Raw genomic sequence first — 13,623 nt, 5'->3', positions numbered from 1 at the left:
AGGTCATGATTGTTCCAAAAGTGGGGGGGGAGGGGGGGTTTGCTTCCAAAAGGCGACTGGACTTTCTTTCTTTTTTTTCTTTGAAAACGTTTTGCTTCTCTTCCGAGAAGCTTCTTCGGTTTTTCTTCAGAAACTTCAGAACCGATGAAAGGAGAAGGAGAACCTTTTCAATGTCCAGTGGCCTTTTGGAAAAAGCTCCATCGTTGACCGTTTCTGTTTAAAACTGCCAATCAAATGAAAGAACGGGCAACCTTTCCCAGATTTTGCAATGCTGGCTGGACCATTCTGGAAGTTGAAGTCCAGACATCTTAAAATGGCAACGGCTGGAAAATACCCTTCAATATAACCTCTCTCTAGTTTAATCCCAAATGTTCCTATCAGGGGAATAAATGCAAGATTGCAAACTATGCTAAAATGTATGGCGGCAGGTCAGATAGATGAAAGCTACGGTATTTCCCCCAAAAATTTCCTTTAGGTTTGTTTGTTTTTTAACAAATGTGTTGCTTTTCTGCTGTCATTCAGTTCATCCTACTGATAACTCATTATCTACAGAATAATGAACCGGCTTCTATACAAATCCCCTTTGTTAGGAAGAGGCCTTTTATTACTCACTAGGAGTTACAATAACGGAATAACAGAGGTGGAAGGGACCTTGTAGGTCATCTAGTCCAACCCCCAAGTCCAGTGATGGCTAACCTTTAGGTTACCCAAACTGCAACCCCAAACCCACTTATTTATCGCAATTTAACCTGAATAATGAGGTTTTACCACCTAAAATAATGATAAACAAGGCAGAGTTCAGCTAATTGTTCTAAGAAAAACGTGATAAATGCCCCTTCATTTTTTTCTGCTTTTGAAATATTTTGAAAACTTTTGTAATATCATTTCTCTCTTTCCCTCCCTCCCTCTCTCTCTCTCTTCACCTCCCTCTCTCTCTCTTTTCTTCCCTCCCTCCCTCCCTCTCCCTCCCTCTCTCCCTCCCCCCTGCGGGAGAAAGGATGGAGCTGGGCTGGGGCGACGGTGCGTGTGCCCATAGAGAGGGCTCTGACTGCCACCTCTGCCACCACCACTGCCCTAGTCCAAGCAGGAGACCCTCCCCCATTTCTGACAGATGGCAGCCCGGGGTCTTCTTGAAAGCTTCCAGGGACGGAGCTCCCACAACGTCCGAATATTAGGGATCTGTATCATATCAAGCAATTAAGTAATTGCACTAAACAAAAAGAATGATATCCTTGAAAGAGCGCAATATTGGATACTAAAATTAGAAAGTGCTGTTTCAATGCCCCGGGGGGGTCACATAATCCTTTTTAAGAGGAAGCCAGATTTGCCCAACAACCTTAACAGCTGCAGTGATTCACTTAACAGCCGTGGCAAGAAAAGTCGTACAACGGGACAAAACCCACTGAACAAGCGTCTCGCTCGGCAACAGAAATTCTGGGCTCAGTTGTGGTCTACTTGTTCGACCTCCTAGGACAGAGGCCTTCAAACTTGGCAGCTTTAAGACTTCTGGACTTCAACTCCCAGAATTCTCCAGCCGGCAGAGCTGGAATTCTGGGAGCTGAAGTCCACAGGTTTTAAAACTGCCCAGTTTGAAGGCCTCTGTCCTAGGAGGTTCTTGGATGGAACTCAATGCCCAGGCAGGCCAACACCGGATACAGAACTGGTGGTTCTGATTTCTTCTGGCAGATAAAATCATCGAGATGCAGGCCGGCTCCGGAGTTTCCCCGGGGGTCCTGGGTGACAAAACCCAGCAGATTCGAGGCCTCTCCGTGGGGAAACAGAGGGGGGGGAAACATTATTGAATGAATCCCATGGCAGCTCAGGATGACTTCAGCCTCTCTGACTCAGGGGCTGGAGACGAGATGATGCACAGGGATGCAGCAGGAGGAGGGTGAGGGGGGAACCGCCTGCTACAGCACATTTATGCCCTGGTTGAGCTTAAAAGGGAAGCGAGGAAATAATCGGGGGGGGGGGCGGAGGGAGGAATGCAAAAGGCAGAATTGGGCTTGGAAACTCGGGCCCACTGCAAAGCCAGAGCAAATATTGTTTTGCACGCATCCAATAGGAAATGCTCACAGATAGAGAGAGAGAAATCCACAGGGGGAATTAAAAAAAAAAAGCTGACCAAACAGACCAGGCAATATAAACAGGAATGAAAACAGCCTCAAACCGACACAGACTCACTGCCATGAAACCTATCGTCCTCATATCATCATCATCATCATCATCATCATCATCATCATCATCATCATCCCAACTTCAAGTCTCCAGTCCAATTCCAAGCAACCTTTGTTGTCTTCCTTTATCTATTCTTGCTTGGGCGGGGTGTGTGTGTCGGGGTGCTTCCCTGGATGGGGACGATTGTGGCCGAGCCCTCCAGGTTCCTTCCTAGTGGCCAGAGATGTCTTTGGAAATAAAAGGAATACAGTTCAGGTTTTGCAGCTTGGTGGCCTTCCCAGCCCCTTCAAAGTAAATAAGAATGGAATGGAGTGGAATGGAATGGAATCTAGAATAGAATAGAATAGAATAGAATAGAATAGAATAGAATAGAATAGAATAGAATAGAATAGAATAGAATAGAATAGAATAGAAAAGAGTAGAATGGAATGGAGTGGAATAGAAATAGAATAGAAACAGAATAGAAATAGAATAGAAACAGAATAGAAATAGAATAGAAATGGAAATAATTAGAATAGAATAGAATGGAATGGAATGGAATGGAATGGAATAGAATAGAATGGAATGGAATAGAATAGAATAGAATAGAATAGAATAGAATAGAATAGAATAGAATAGAATAGAATAGAATAGAATAGAATAGAAACAGAATAGAAATAGAATAGAAACAGAATAGAAATAGACTAGAAATGGAAATAATTAGAATAGAATAGAATGGAATGGAATGGAATAGAATAGAATAGAGTAGAGTAGAGTAGAGTAGAGTAGAGTAGAGTAGAGTAGAGTAGAGTAGAGAAGAGTAGAGTAGAATAGAATAGAATAGAATAGAATAGAATAGAATAGAATAGAATAGAATAGAATAGGAAAGAGTAGAATGGAATGGAATGGAATAGAAATAGAATAGAAACAGAATAGAAATAGAATAGAAACAGAATAGAAATAGAATAGAAATGGAAATAATTAGAATAGAATGGAATGGAATGGAATGGAATGGAATGGAATAGAATAGAATGGAATAGAATAGAATAGAATAGAATAGAATAGAATAGAATAGAATAGAATAGAATAGAATAGAATAGAATAGAGTAGAATGGAATGGAATGGAATGGAATAGAAATAGAATAGAAACAGAATAGAAATAGAATAGAAACAGAATAGAAATAGACTAGAAATGGAAATAATTAGAATAGAATAGAATGGAATGGAATGGAATGGAATGGAATAGAATAGAATAGAATAGAATAGAGTAGAGTAGAGTAGAGTAGAGTAGAGTAGAGTAGAGTAGAGTAGAGTAGAGTAGAGTAGAATAGAATAGAATAGAATAGAATAGAATAGAATAGAATAGAATAGAATAGGAAAGAGTAGAATGGAATGGAATGGAATAGAAATAGAATAGAAACAGAATAGAAATAGAATAGAAACAGAATAGAAATAGAATAGAAATGGAAATAATTAGAATAGAATGGAATGGAATGGAATTCTTTATTGGCCAAGTGTGATTGGACACACAAGGAATTTGTCTTTGGTGCAAATGCTGTCAGTAAATATAATTCTCCAAAAGAAAAAAGAAAAAAGCCCAATGAAAGAGTATTTAGGAGCAGAAAGATAGGTCCAGGGGCCAGATTTTTAAAACCTCGGTCTTCAAAGCAAAATACCATTTGGGGGGGAGAGGAGTGGAATTATAATAGAACCAAAACAGCCACGGAATAATTCAGCACATCAACATTAATTACAAAGAAGGTTGCTTTTCTTGCCTCCATGTAAGCAAGGGACTTGTTTGTTTGTCCTGTTTTCTCTCCAAAATGTAAGAGAGAAACAAAACCAGGCCAGTCTCTCTGAAGCTGAAATGCCAAAGATGAGGTTGTCTTGCAAAAGACAAAGCAGCCTATAATAACCAGGCCCTTCCTGAGTAATTTTCTGAATAGGAACAAGGCTCTTCATTCAAACCCGACAGCTGGAAGGGAGTTTTCAGGCCATCAATCCAGAAATCCAGATGAAGCCCCCTTCACAGTTGGGGGTCTGTCTTCTCTTGGCCAGGACAGGAGGGAGGGAGACCACCAACTCATTGCATCATCCCATCACAAGGAGACGGCGAGTTCTAGTCCTGCCTTAGGATGAAAGCCATCTGGGTGACATTGGGCCAATCACCAGGAGGTTGTGAGTTCTAGTTCTGCCTCAGGCATGAGAGCAATTTGGCTGATGTTAGGCCAATCACCAGGAGGCTGTGAGTTCTAGTCCTGATTTAGGCATGAAAGCCAGCTAGTGACTTCAGGCCAATCACCAGGGGACTGTGAGTTCTAGTTCCACCTCAGGCATGGAAACCGGCTGGGTGACTTTGAGCCAATCACCAGGCAGCTGTGAGTTCTAATCCAGATTTAGGCATGGAAGCCAGTTGGGTGTCTTTGAGCCAGTCCCTCTCTCCTAACCCAACCAACCTCACAGGGTTGTTGTGGAGAAAAAGAGGAGAAGGAGGAGGCGGGAGTATTAGGTATGTCCGCTGCCTTGAGTTACTTATAAAGTATTAAAAGTGGGCCAAAAAATTAAATGAATAAATAAATGAACCCTACAGCTGAGTGCTGCTGTGTGTTACAACCAAAAGATACCAAAGTCCTTCAAGTGAGGCTTCAGTTGCCTTCCTGGCCAGGGCCACGTTGTTTCCTAGACGGCGGAGACCAAAGGGACCCCCAAGGGTTAGGGTCTCCAGTGTATAAGCGCTCAGTGTGCACACAAATAACAACAAAGCGACAGGTCACAGGTCACAAATCACAGTTACAATCATTAACCATAAGATTAAAAGCCGCAGGAGAGAAAATGAGAAGAAGGATGTTCAATTCACTTCCTCTGATTTTTTTCTAAAGCCAGACGAATCGTTTCCCTTTTCCAGTGATGTTCTCTACTCCGTCGGGTTCTAGATCAGCTGAGAACAAGGTCAAGGCATCCTAAGACATGGAGCAAGAATCCAATCCTGGTTGGCTGGCTCTGGCACGAGAAACTAAGCAGGATGGGACCATTAAAACCCAATCGGAAAATAAAATAAAGAGACGCCTAGAAGGCAGTTATTCCCTTCCTGCACAGACATGAGATCGAGACCAAACAAACTATCCTAAACCATATTCCTTTCTGCATCACAGGAGTGAAGAATGTCTTGGAGGAGACTCCAATATTCCCTTGCCTTCTCCAGAGTCTGGGTCACAAAGCCAAACCCCCCCCCTCACCCACCCCAAGCTGATATTTCATCCCAACGGCCCATCTATGTTCCTCTGAATACAAATGGGAAACCCTCCTCAATTCTCGGATGCAATTCCAAATTTCGCTTTCCAAGGAATACGTTTTTGGAAAAGCCCATTTCCCCCCAACAGGACGGCACCTTTATCACCTGCACTTCTGAGTCGCAAAAGCTGCATTTCCACAACTAAGAAAAAGGGCAAGGAATAAAACGTGCAAAAAAAAAAAGAAGAAGTTAGGATTATCCTGGTTTGTTAGAAAGAGGGTTTCTGGACTGCCAGTCTATGTTCTTTAGAGTTTTGGATTCAAACAAACTGCAGGTTAACTCAATAACTGGCTTAACGACTGTTGCTGTGCAAATAGAGGTATTTCATTAGAAAAAAAGATGAAGAATTTGATTGAGTTTGGATTCTGGAGGAAATTTACTAGCCGATCTTGTTCCTTGGCAAATTTCAGAGGGGCATCCCATTTATTCTCTCTAAGCCAAGAAGATGGGCAGCTCCATTTCTGTGCCTGAGGCTCAAGGCAGCTAATGCCCCAAATATGCACCTTTCTTTCTTGGCCCTTTGCATGCCAGGAGATGGTTGTGACTGCAAAACACAAGCAGGCCACACACACCCACACACACACACCCAACCCTTGGGGAAATCGCTCTGCTCTTGAGCTCCGGGCGACGCAGCCCAGGAACTGTCCAAACCCCCGCCGAGCGCCTTTGCCTTGGCATCGGCTGCGTTTCCCGGCGCCCCGTCTAAGTGAGCCTCCGGGGCTTTCCTGGTGGTCTCCTCTCCCGGGTCAGCTACCGAGGAGCGCAAGCCCTTTCCCCGCGCAAGTCTTGGAGCTCCGCGGACAGCTTCCCGGGGGTCGGGGGGGTCGGGGAGGCTTTCCCCACGGCGGAGGGGAAGCGGAGCCCACCTCGGGAACCTCTTGGAAACCCCCACCCCCCCCGGGGGAATCCCTCCCTCCCTCCCTCCCTCCCTCCCGCCGTCGCGCGTGGCTCTCACCTCCCGGCAGGGCGGCAGCTGCAGGCTGGCGGTGGCGGCCACGGCATCGGCATCGGCCGGCCAGCCCAGCAGAAGCGCTGCCCAGCCGCCCAGCCAGCACAGCGCGCCCGGCAGCCGGACCATCGCCCAGGGCAGGCGCCGTGCCCGCTCGCCGCCGCTCCGCCTGGAAGCCTGCCTGCTTTCCTGCCTGCCTTCCTCCGCTGCCCTCCCGGCCGGGCACCGACGCTCCCTGCCTGCCTGCCCGCCTGCCAGCTGCTGGGCGACCGAGGAGCCGGAGGGGAGGGGGGGAGACTGGGGGGAGGGAGAGGGCGGGGCCGCCGGGGGAGGAGGACCTGCCACTGCGCAGGCGCCAATGGGGAGGGGGGAGGCAGGGGCCCCGTTGTGCCAGCTCGGAGGGGATGCGCGGGAGAGGGCGGAGTGGCCGATGCGCTCCGAGGGGCGCAGGTGGTGAGATGCAGGCTGGCACCAAGGCAGCAGAGCCGCCTCTTTCGGTTTTTATCTTGTGGTCGTAAATCGAGGGCTACCTGGACTGGGACAAAGCCCCCCCCTCGCAGAATAATAATAATAAACCCCCCTGAAATAGGAGAATTTGATGTGTTGATTTATAAAGGTGGTCCTTCACTTCCACAACGGAGCCCAGCATTTCCATTGCTAAGCCAAACATGCTTGTCAAGTGGATTTTGCCCCAAATTTCTCCCTGCGGTTGTTAAGTGAATCTGGCTTCCCCCTTGCTGGTCAGAAGGTCACAAAAGGGGATTGAATGACCCCAGGATGCTGCAACCGTCATAAATATGAGCCAGTTTGCCAAGTCTCTCAATTTTGGTCAAGTGACCAGGGGGAACCTGCAATGGTCATAAGTGTGGAAAACAGTCCTAGGTGACTTTTTTTTCCAGTGCCAACGTAACTTCAAAAGGGTCGCTAAAGGAACTGTTGTAAGTCGAGGGCTACCTGTATTTGTAGCTCAGGGTTGAAATGAGGGGTCCTTGGTGCGGCCTGAGCTTGGTGGGTTTTTGTAGGCGTTTCATTACCGAACTAGGTAATACCATCCGTTCTAGATGAGGGCCAGGCTGGGAATGGTTAGGTTGGCACCATGCGCTCGCTGCGCCCCAGGAGATTCCCAGATTCACAAGGCACCTGAATCCTAAGTGAATCACCAATTGGATCACGCAAGAATTTATTTATTTTTTTATCCAGAAAGACTGTATTTGTATGATTATTAATTAACCCTGGTTTTCTGAGCCCAGGGCACTATAAAGTAATTGAACAAACTATGTTTGCTCCAAGTCCCTCCTGCCACAAGACAAAGAACCGAGGTTAACATTAACCAGGTTCAGCCTGCCCCCAGGGGGAGGGGGGTGGGCTTGTCTGCAGAGTCGCAACCCAGCCTCCTTATGCTAACTCAGCTGTTAATTTATGGTTCAGTGTGTTGAGCAGACTTGTAAAACTGGATTAATGGAGGGAACCAAGATTTACTTCACCATGGTTACGGGTTGCATGTGATTCTCCTTAAAAGCTTTTGCAGAATATATCTGGATGTTGCCATAAAGTAGAATGTGAGATTTTTGGTGCACATGCAATGAAAGTCAAATGGTAAATGAATATCTTCAAAAGACTCAGAAAAAATATGGCTGTAAAGTTAATGTTTGCAAAAGCAACTGCAATCCATCATAAAAGAAATTCCAAATAAACAGACTTTTTTTTTTCTCTGTGGTGCAATACTGAGAAAAAAAATAGAAAATGAAATCTTTATTTTTATCACCTTCATAATCATCCATCTTCACCATTTCTCCTTTGACTTCCTAGAAAAATCTTGCAAGGTAATAATTTTCACTATTTAAGCAAAACCAGACATTCAGAGAAGCTTACTAATATTTCTTATCCTTTATGGGACTACAATCAGTGGCATGTTATTTTTATATATGGGAGTGTGTAATATATATAAAAATCTGTGGCTTGTAACAATTTAATTCATGTTTCCAAAATATGCACAATGAAATGGCTGTCAGCAGCCGCTAACACTCAGCTCTACTGAATTTCTTTTAACATCTGCATCGGGATTGTCATTTTGTGTCTTTATTATTCCCAAACAAACTAAATCAAAGATTATGATGCAAATGCAGTAATTTTAAAATTCGAACTTGAGCCATATCTTTGGACTGTGCGATCCTAAGCGAAGATAAAATTGTTTTAAGCCTCCATTTTCATGCTATGGAGCTCCATGAAGGAACAAATCACAGACCACATAAAATCAGTTCCTCCTGCAATTTAATGGGTGCATTTGTTTTAACTTAGCATCGAGAAATTATAACAGTGGCATAAAGCTTCAAGTAGGTGACACTGAAATGCACCTGCTGATAGAATGTGGAATACTATGTACAAAAAAAAGCCTGTTAGAAAAAAGTAAAAAATTGTGGCTCCAGATCTTTTCCAAAGTGCTTGTAGGCCCACAAAGAAAGAAAGAAAATCCACGTCCTTCATTCCCCTTGTATTCATTTCTATGCCTTTTTATTTAAAAAACAAAATCCTAGCATTTCCTCTCCTTGGGTGCTGAAAAGCCTCCAAGCCTCCTTTCCTCTTACAAGATCTGCCAGCATCATCATGAGTTTGGGAGTCGGGATAATGCAGGAATTTTCCAGTGAAATGGAGTTCCAGTGTCAAGGAAGCTACTGACAGGCAAAAGACACACCTACACACACACACTAGCTCAGTTCTTAAACGGGAAAGGTGAAGAACCTTTCCTAATTTTGGCTACATGTCAACATTGGACAGAGAATCTGGAGAGACAGGAAAGATGCAGAGTGGTATAGCTACTTCACATAGAGGTGGGACTAGGGTTTCCTGGTGCTCTGAATATTTATTTGTTTGTTTGTTTATTTATGTTATTTAGATTTGTATGCTGCCCATCTCGCTTCAGACAAATTTCCTTTGTTCTTTTAGCCCCACGGAGTCTATTTTAGGGCATGCTTTCATTTCTAGGTGACTCCTACATCAAAAAGTCAGGAACTTTGTACCACTGATTTTTTTTTTACGCTGCCAAATTTGTGCGAAAGAAGGAAGGAAGGAGGGAGGGAGGGAGGGAAGGAAGGAAGGAAGGAAAGAGAAAGAAAGGAAGGAAGGAAGGAAAGGAAAGGAAAGGAAAGGAAAGGAAAGGAAAGGAAAGGAAAGGAAAGGAAAGGAAAGAGCTGGGGACTCTGAGCGTTTATAGAGGACTTTTTTAAAAAAAGAAAAAGAAACAAGGCAATATGGTGATTGTAACCATGGGATGAAAGCTGGATGCAGCTGTCAACACACAGCTGATGGCCATCACCTTGGATGACCCATGGAGGTCCAGGGTATAGAAAAGGAGCTTTTAAATTATGGAACACCTCTAATTCCCTGCATACTGTTGACCTTCCATAGGTCAGTTCCATCCAGCAAATGCTGAATCAAGAAGAGAAGCAACCTAGAACTAAAGAGAAATTTCCTGACAGTGGAACTGCTTGCCTCCAGAAGTTGTGGGTGCTGCAACACTGGAGGCTTTGAAGAAGAGATTAGACAGCTGTTTGTCCAGAATGGTGTAGGATTTCCTGTCTGAGCAGAGGGTTGGACTAGAAGACCTCCAAGGTCCCTTCCAACTCTGTTATCCTGTTACTCTTAGGTTATTTTTACAGCTATAAACGATCAGATAAAACAGGTTGATGACATTATTGTCGAGATCAAGAGGATCACAAGTAACCCAGTTTTCTCTTTCGAGATAAAGCAGATCTAGGACATTGTGTCATAATGGCTCAACGGTGATTAAAAAAAGTTATTCTGTCTTCCGCAGCGTTATTAAAAGAACTCCGGGAAGGCTGGCATTTTAGTCACTCCAATTTCAATTCAGAGAGGGAAAGAAAATTATTTCATTTACATTTTAATGTAATACAATGAACGGTTGCAGGAACTGGGCCTGGCTAGTCTAGTGAAGAGAAGGACCAGGGGAGACATGATAGCAGTCTTCCAATATTTGAGGGGCTGCCACAGAGAGGAGGAAGGGGGTCAAGCTATTTTCCAAGGCACCTGAAGGCCAGACAAGGAAGAATGGATGAATGAAACTGATCAAGGAGATTCAACCTAGAAATAAGGAGAAATTTCCTGACAGTGAGAGCAATCAATTGATGGAACAGAAGTTGCCTTCGGAAGTTGTGAGAGCTTCATCACTGGACGCTTTCAAGAAGAGACTGGACTGCCATCTGTCAGAGATGGTGTAGGGTCTCCTGCTTGGGCCCTGGGGGGGTTGGACTGGATGACCCTTCCAACTCTTGTTATTCTATTCTACTCTAAAGGAAAAACCTACCAAGTGATGTGTGCACACATCTGCTTCAATCTAGCAGAGAAACTGGAAGAAAACATTGTCTTCATCATAGACAGAGCTATGCTGTGGAGCTATGGAGGGCCAGAATTTGGATGGGGTTCACAGGGGTGTCTCAGCTAAAGAACAATATACAAACAAGCCTACAGCTTGAAAGCGCTTCCACATAGTTGCACGTAAGTGAAGTGCCTTGAATCTAGCTATTAATATAATTCATATTTGAATGGATGCATCCTGGAAGACCAATCGATCTTATCTTTTGTTCCATTCAGAAAAGTTAGAGCATCTATTTGGTGCAAATGCCCAAAGATAAGCATATATATGAAGAGATCTTACATTGTTTTGCAAATAAATTTACTCCAATTACTCACACACACACCCCAGTGAATTTATTTATTAGCTTTACAGTCCACCGCAATCTAAGAGACTCTTCATATACATCAACAGCAGCGCAATAAAGCATCTCACCAAAAGGATATAAACACAATTAATCAAAAGCCACGCAATCATCAGTCACTTCGGTGGTGTCGGCTGCTTCTCCCAGAGGCTTTCTGAAACAATTTCAGTTTTCAATAGTGTGCAGAAAGCTAGTAAAGTGGGAGCAGGTTGAAACTTGGAGGGAAGTCCATTCCGAAATGGAGACGTAACCCCAGAAAATGCTCACCTACAAGCTTCTCCACACACACACACACACTCACCTTATGAAAGTGGGGTCTCCTGAGCAGGTTCCCCCAGGATGTCCAAGTCAGACAGGTTAAAATTGGTGGAGAAAAGGTCTTCTTGCAATGCTCTGGTAGCAAACCATGTAGGGCAGTGACAGCTAATCTTTTCTAGACTGAGTGCCCAAAGAGCATGCATGCACATGTGAATGTGTGTGTGCGTGCGTGCGTGCCTGACACCCCCCCAAAATACAATGTGCGTGTATCCCCCGCATGCATGTGTGCCCCCACCCACATCCCGCACCCTGCACATGTGTGCACACACACCCCCCGCATGAGCCTCCCCACATGCACGGCAGAGATCTGAAGACCAGCTGGCCGGCGGGAGGCGCACACACATTCGTGGCGGAGCTGAAGTGGGGCAACGGCTTGCATGCCCAGAGAGAGGGCGCTGCGTGCCACCTCTGACACACGTGCCATAGGTTCGCCATCACGGATGTAGGGACTTCAAGGTCAAAAACAGCACTTGGCACATAAAACAGCACATAAAGGCAGCGTCCAGAATAATAGAGTTGGAGGGGGCCTTGGAGGTCAACCAGGAGACCCTGTGACATTTCAGACAAGAGACTGTTCAGTCTCTTCTTAAAAACCTCCAGTGATGGAGCACCCACAACTTCTGGTGGCAGGCTGTTCCACTGGTTAGTTGTTCCCACTGTTAGGAAGTTTCTCCTTAATCCCAGGTTGCTTCTCTCCTTGATGAGTTTCCATTCAGTTGCTTAAATGAGGTGGGCCACCACACAGATCAAATAAATAGCACACAAGAACCATTTGTATACATTTACACACGTTGAGTAAATTTTTATGCAAATGAGGTAACCCACACGCAAAGGTTTGTTTTCTTGGAGGTAACCAACTTCACCTCCTACCTTTCTCCCCTTTACGTGGCTCAAAAATCCAGCTCATCTGGCTTCTTTGTTGCAAGGTGACTCCTAACGTTTTTACTTTTAATTTTGGGAAGTGGTCGGGAATGGTCAAGTCCCATTTGTGCAAGACAGAAGGAACTGCAACACACTTAATGGACTGTCCCAATACCATTTGAACCAGCAAGGGGGGGGGGGAAGAGACCTCAGGTGAGGTTCACCTTCCTTGCAGGTTAAGGGGCAATCTGAGAATGACATTACTCATTTCTCCCCTCCCAAATTAACAGGTGGCCCATTGCCTCACTGGGACAAACAGGAAGATCAGGAACAGCAGATCAGCCCATACAATCTGGAAATCCTAATATTTGGATAGCACTTTACACTGTCTCCTTAAGCCAATAACTAACTTACAAAAAGCTTTTTCCTGTTCTGCAAATACCGGACATATTCCTCTGTAAAAGCAATAGGCAAACTCCTTTTCTCAGTCAGCTGCTTCCTTAAAGGCAAAAATAGCTGGAAGGCAGGGGCATCCATTGGAAAAAGCATTTTTGTAAGCTGCATCTTTTCCACTAGCTAAAATTGACCTTGGTGTCTTAGTAGCGTCCAAGAAATGCTAAAAATTAAGCAGTTTCTGTTTTGAGTATGGAAAACTAGTTTTACTGAAAACACAGGCCACATTTAGGCAAAAATTGGTATAATAAAGATAGAAGGAAGAAAAACAATAATCAGTCAGATGTTTAGACTGGATTTGATCCTTTTATTCGCCTATTGAGTCCTTCCCAAGGACCGGGCATAGGCAGATATGGATGTTTGGATGGTGTTAAAAGTCTGGTAGGAGGATGGAAGCTGTTCCGAGTAAAACCGCCTTTTGCAATTGACTGATGGAGATTTTGTCAATGCCGATGGTGTTCCAGTGGAGCTCCAGATGTTTTGGGATTGCCCCCAAGGCGCCTGTGACTATTGCGACTACCTTCGCTTCCTTTTGCCACGGTCGTTCTACTTCTATTTGCACGTCTTTGTAGTTTGAGATTTTCTCCAGTTCTTTCTCTTTCACTCTACCGTCTCCAGGTACTGCCATGTCCGCTACCCAGGCTTATTTCTGTCTTTCTTATCAAAAATTGTGAAATAATAATAATAGTTATTATTATATACACATCGATGGGAAATCACAGCTGCCAATTTTTTTGCATCAAGTTCTTCCCAAGAAGCTGAATCGAAGTAGTAAATATGCAGATCCAAGCAGCAGGGCCTTTTGTAATGGAAATTTTGACAATGTGCATACCTTCTATGTACTGTCCAGGATTTTCTTT

At 44.5% G+C, this 13,623-nt stretch overlaps 1 protein-coding gene across 1 annotated transcript in view; it reads right to left on the bottom strand.

Moving 5' to 3' along the window:
* ELAPOR2 (endosome-lysosome associated apoptosis and autophagy regulator family member 2) overlaps window positions 1-6,848 on the bottom strand; it is a 69,716-nt gene extending 62,868 nt beyond the window's left edge. Inside the window, exon 1 of the mRNA XM_034424853.3 lies at window positions 6,405-6,848. Coding sequence (XP_034280744.2) covers window positions 6,405-6,527 — 123 coding nt within the window. The 5' untranslated portion in view covers window positions 6,528-6,848. The remainder of the gene's footprint in view (window positions 1-6,404) is intronic.
* Between the last annotated feature and the right edge of the window lie 6,775 nt (window positions 6,849-13,623).

This window comes from Pantherophis guttatus, chromosome 7 (genome assembly GCF_059756535.1).
Source record: "Pantherophis guttatus breed Tessera chromosome 7, ASM5975653v1, whole genome shotgun sequence".
Lineage (NCBI taxonomy): Eukaryota > Metazoa > Chordata > Lepidosauria > Squamata > Colubridae > Pantherophis > Pantherophis guttatus.
Note: the sequence above shows the minus strand (reverse complement) of the source record. Positions and strands in the feature narration are given on the sequence as shown.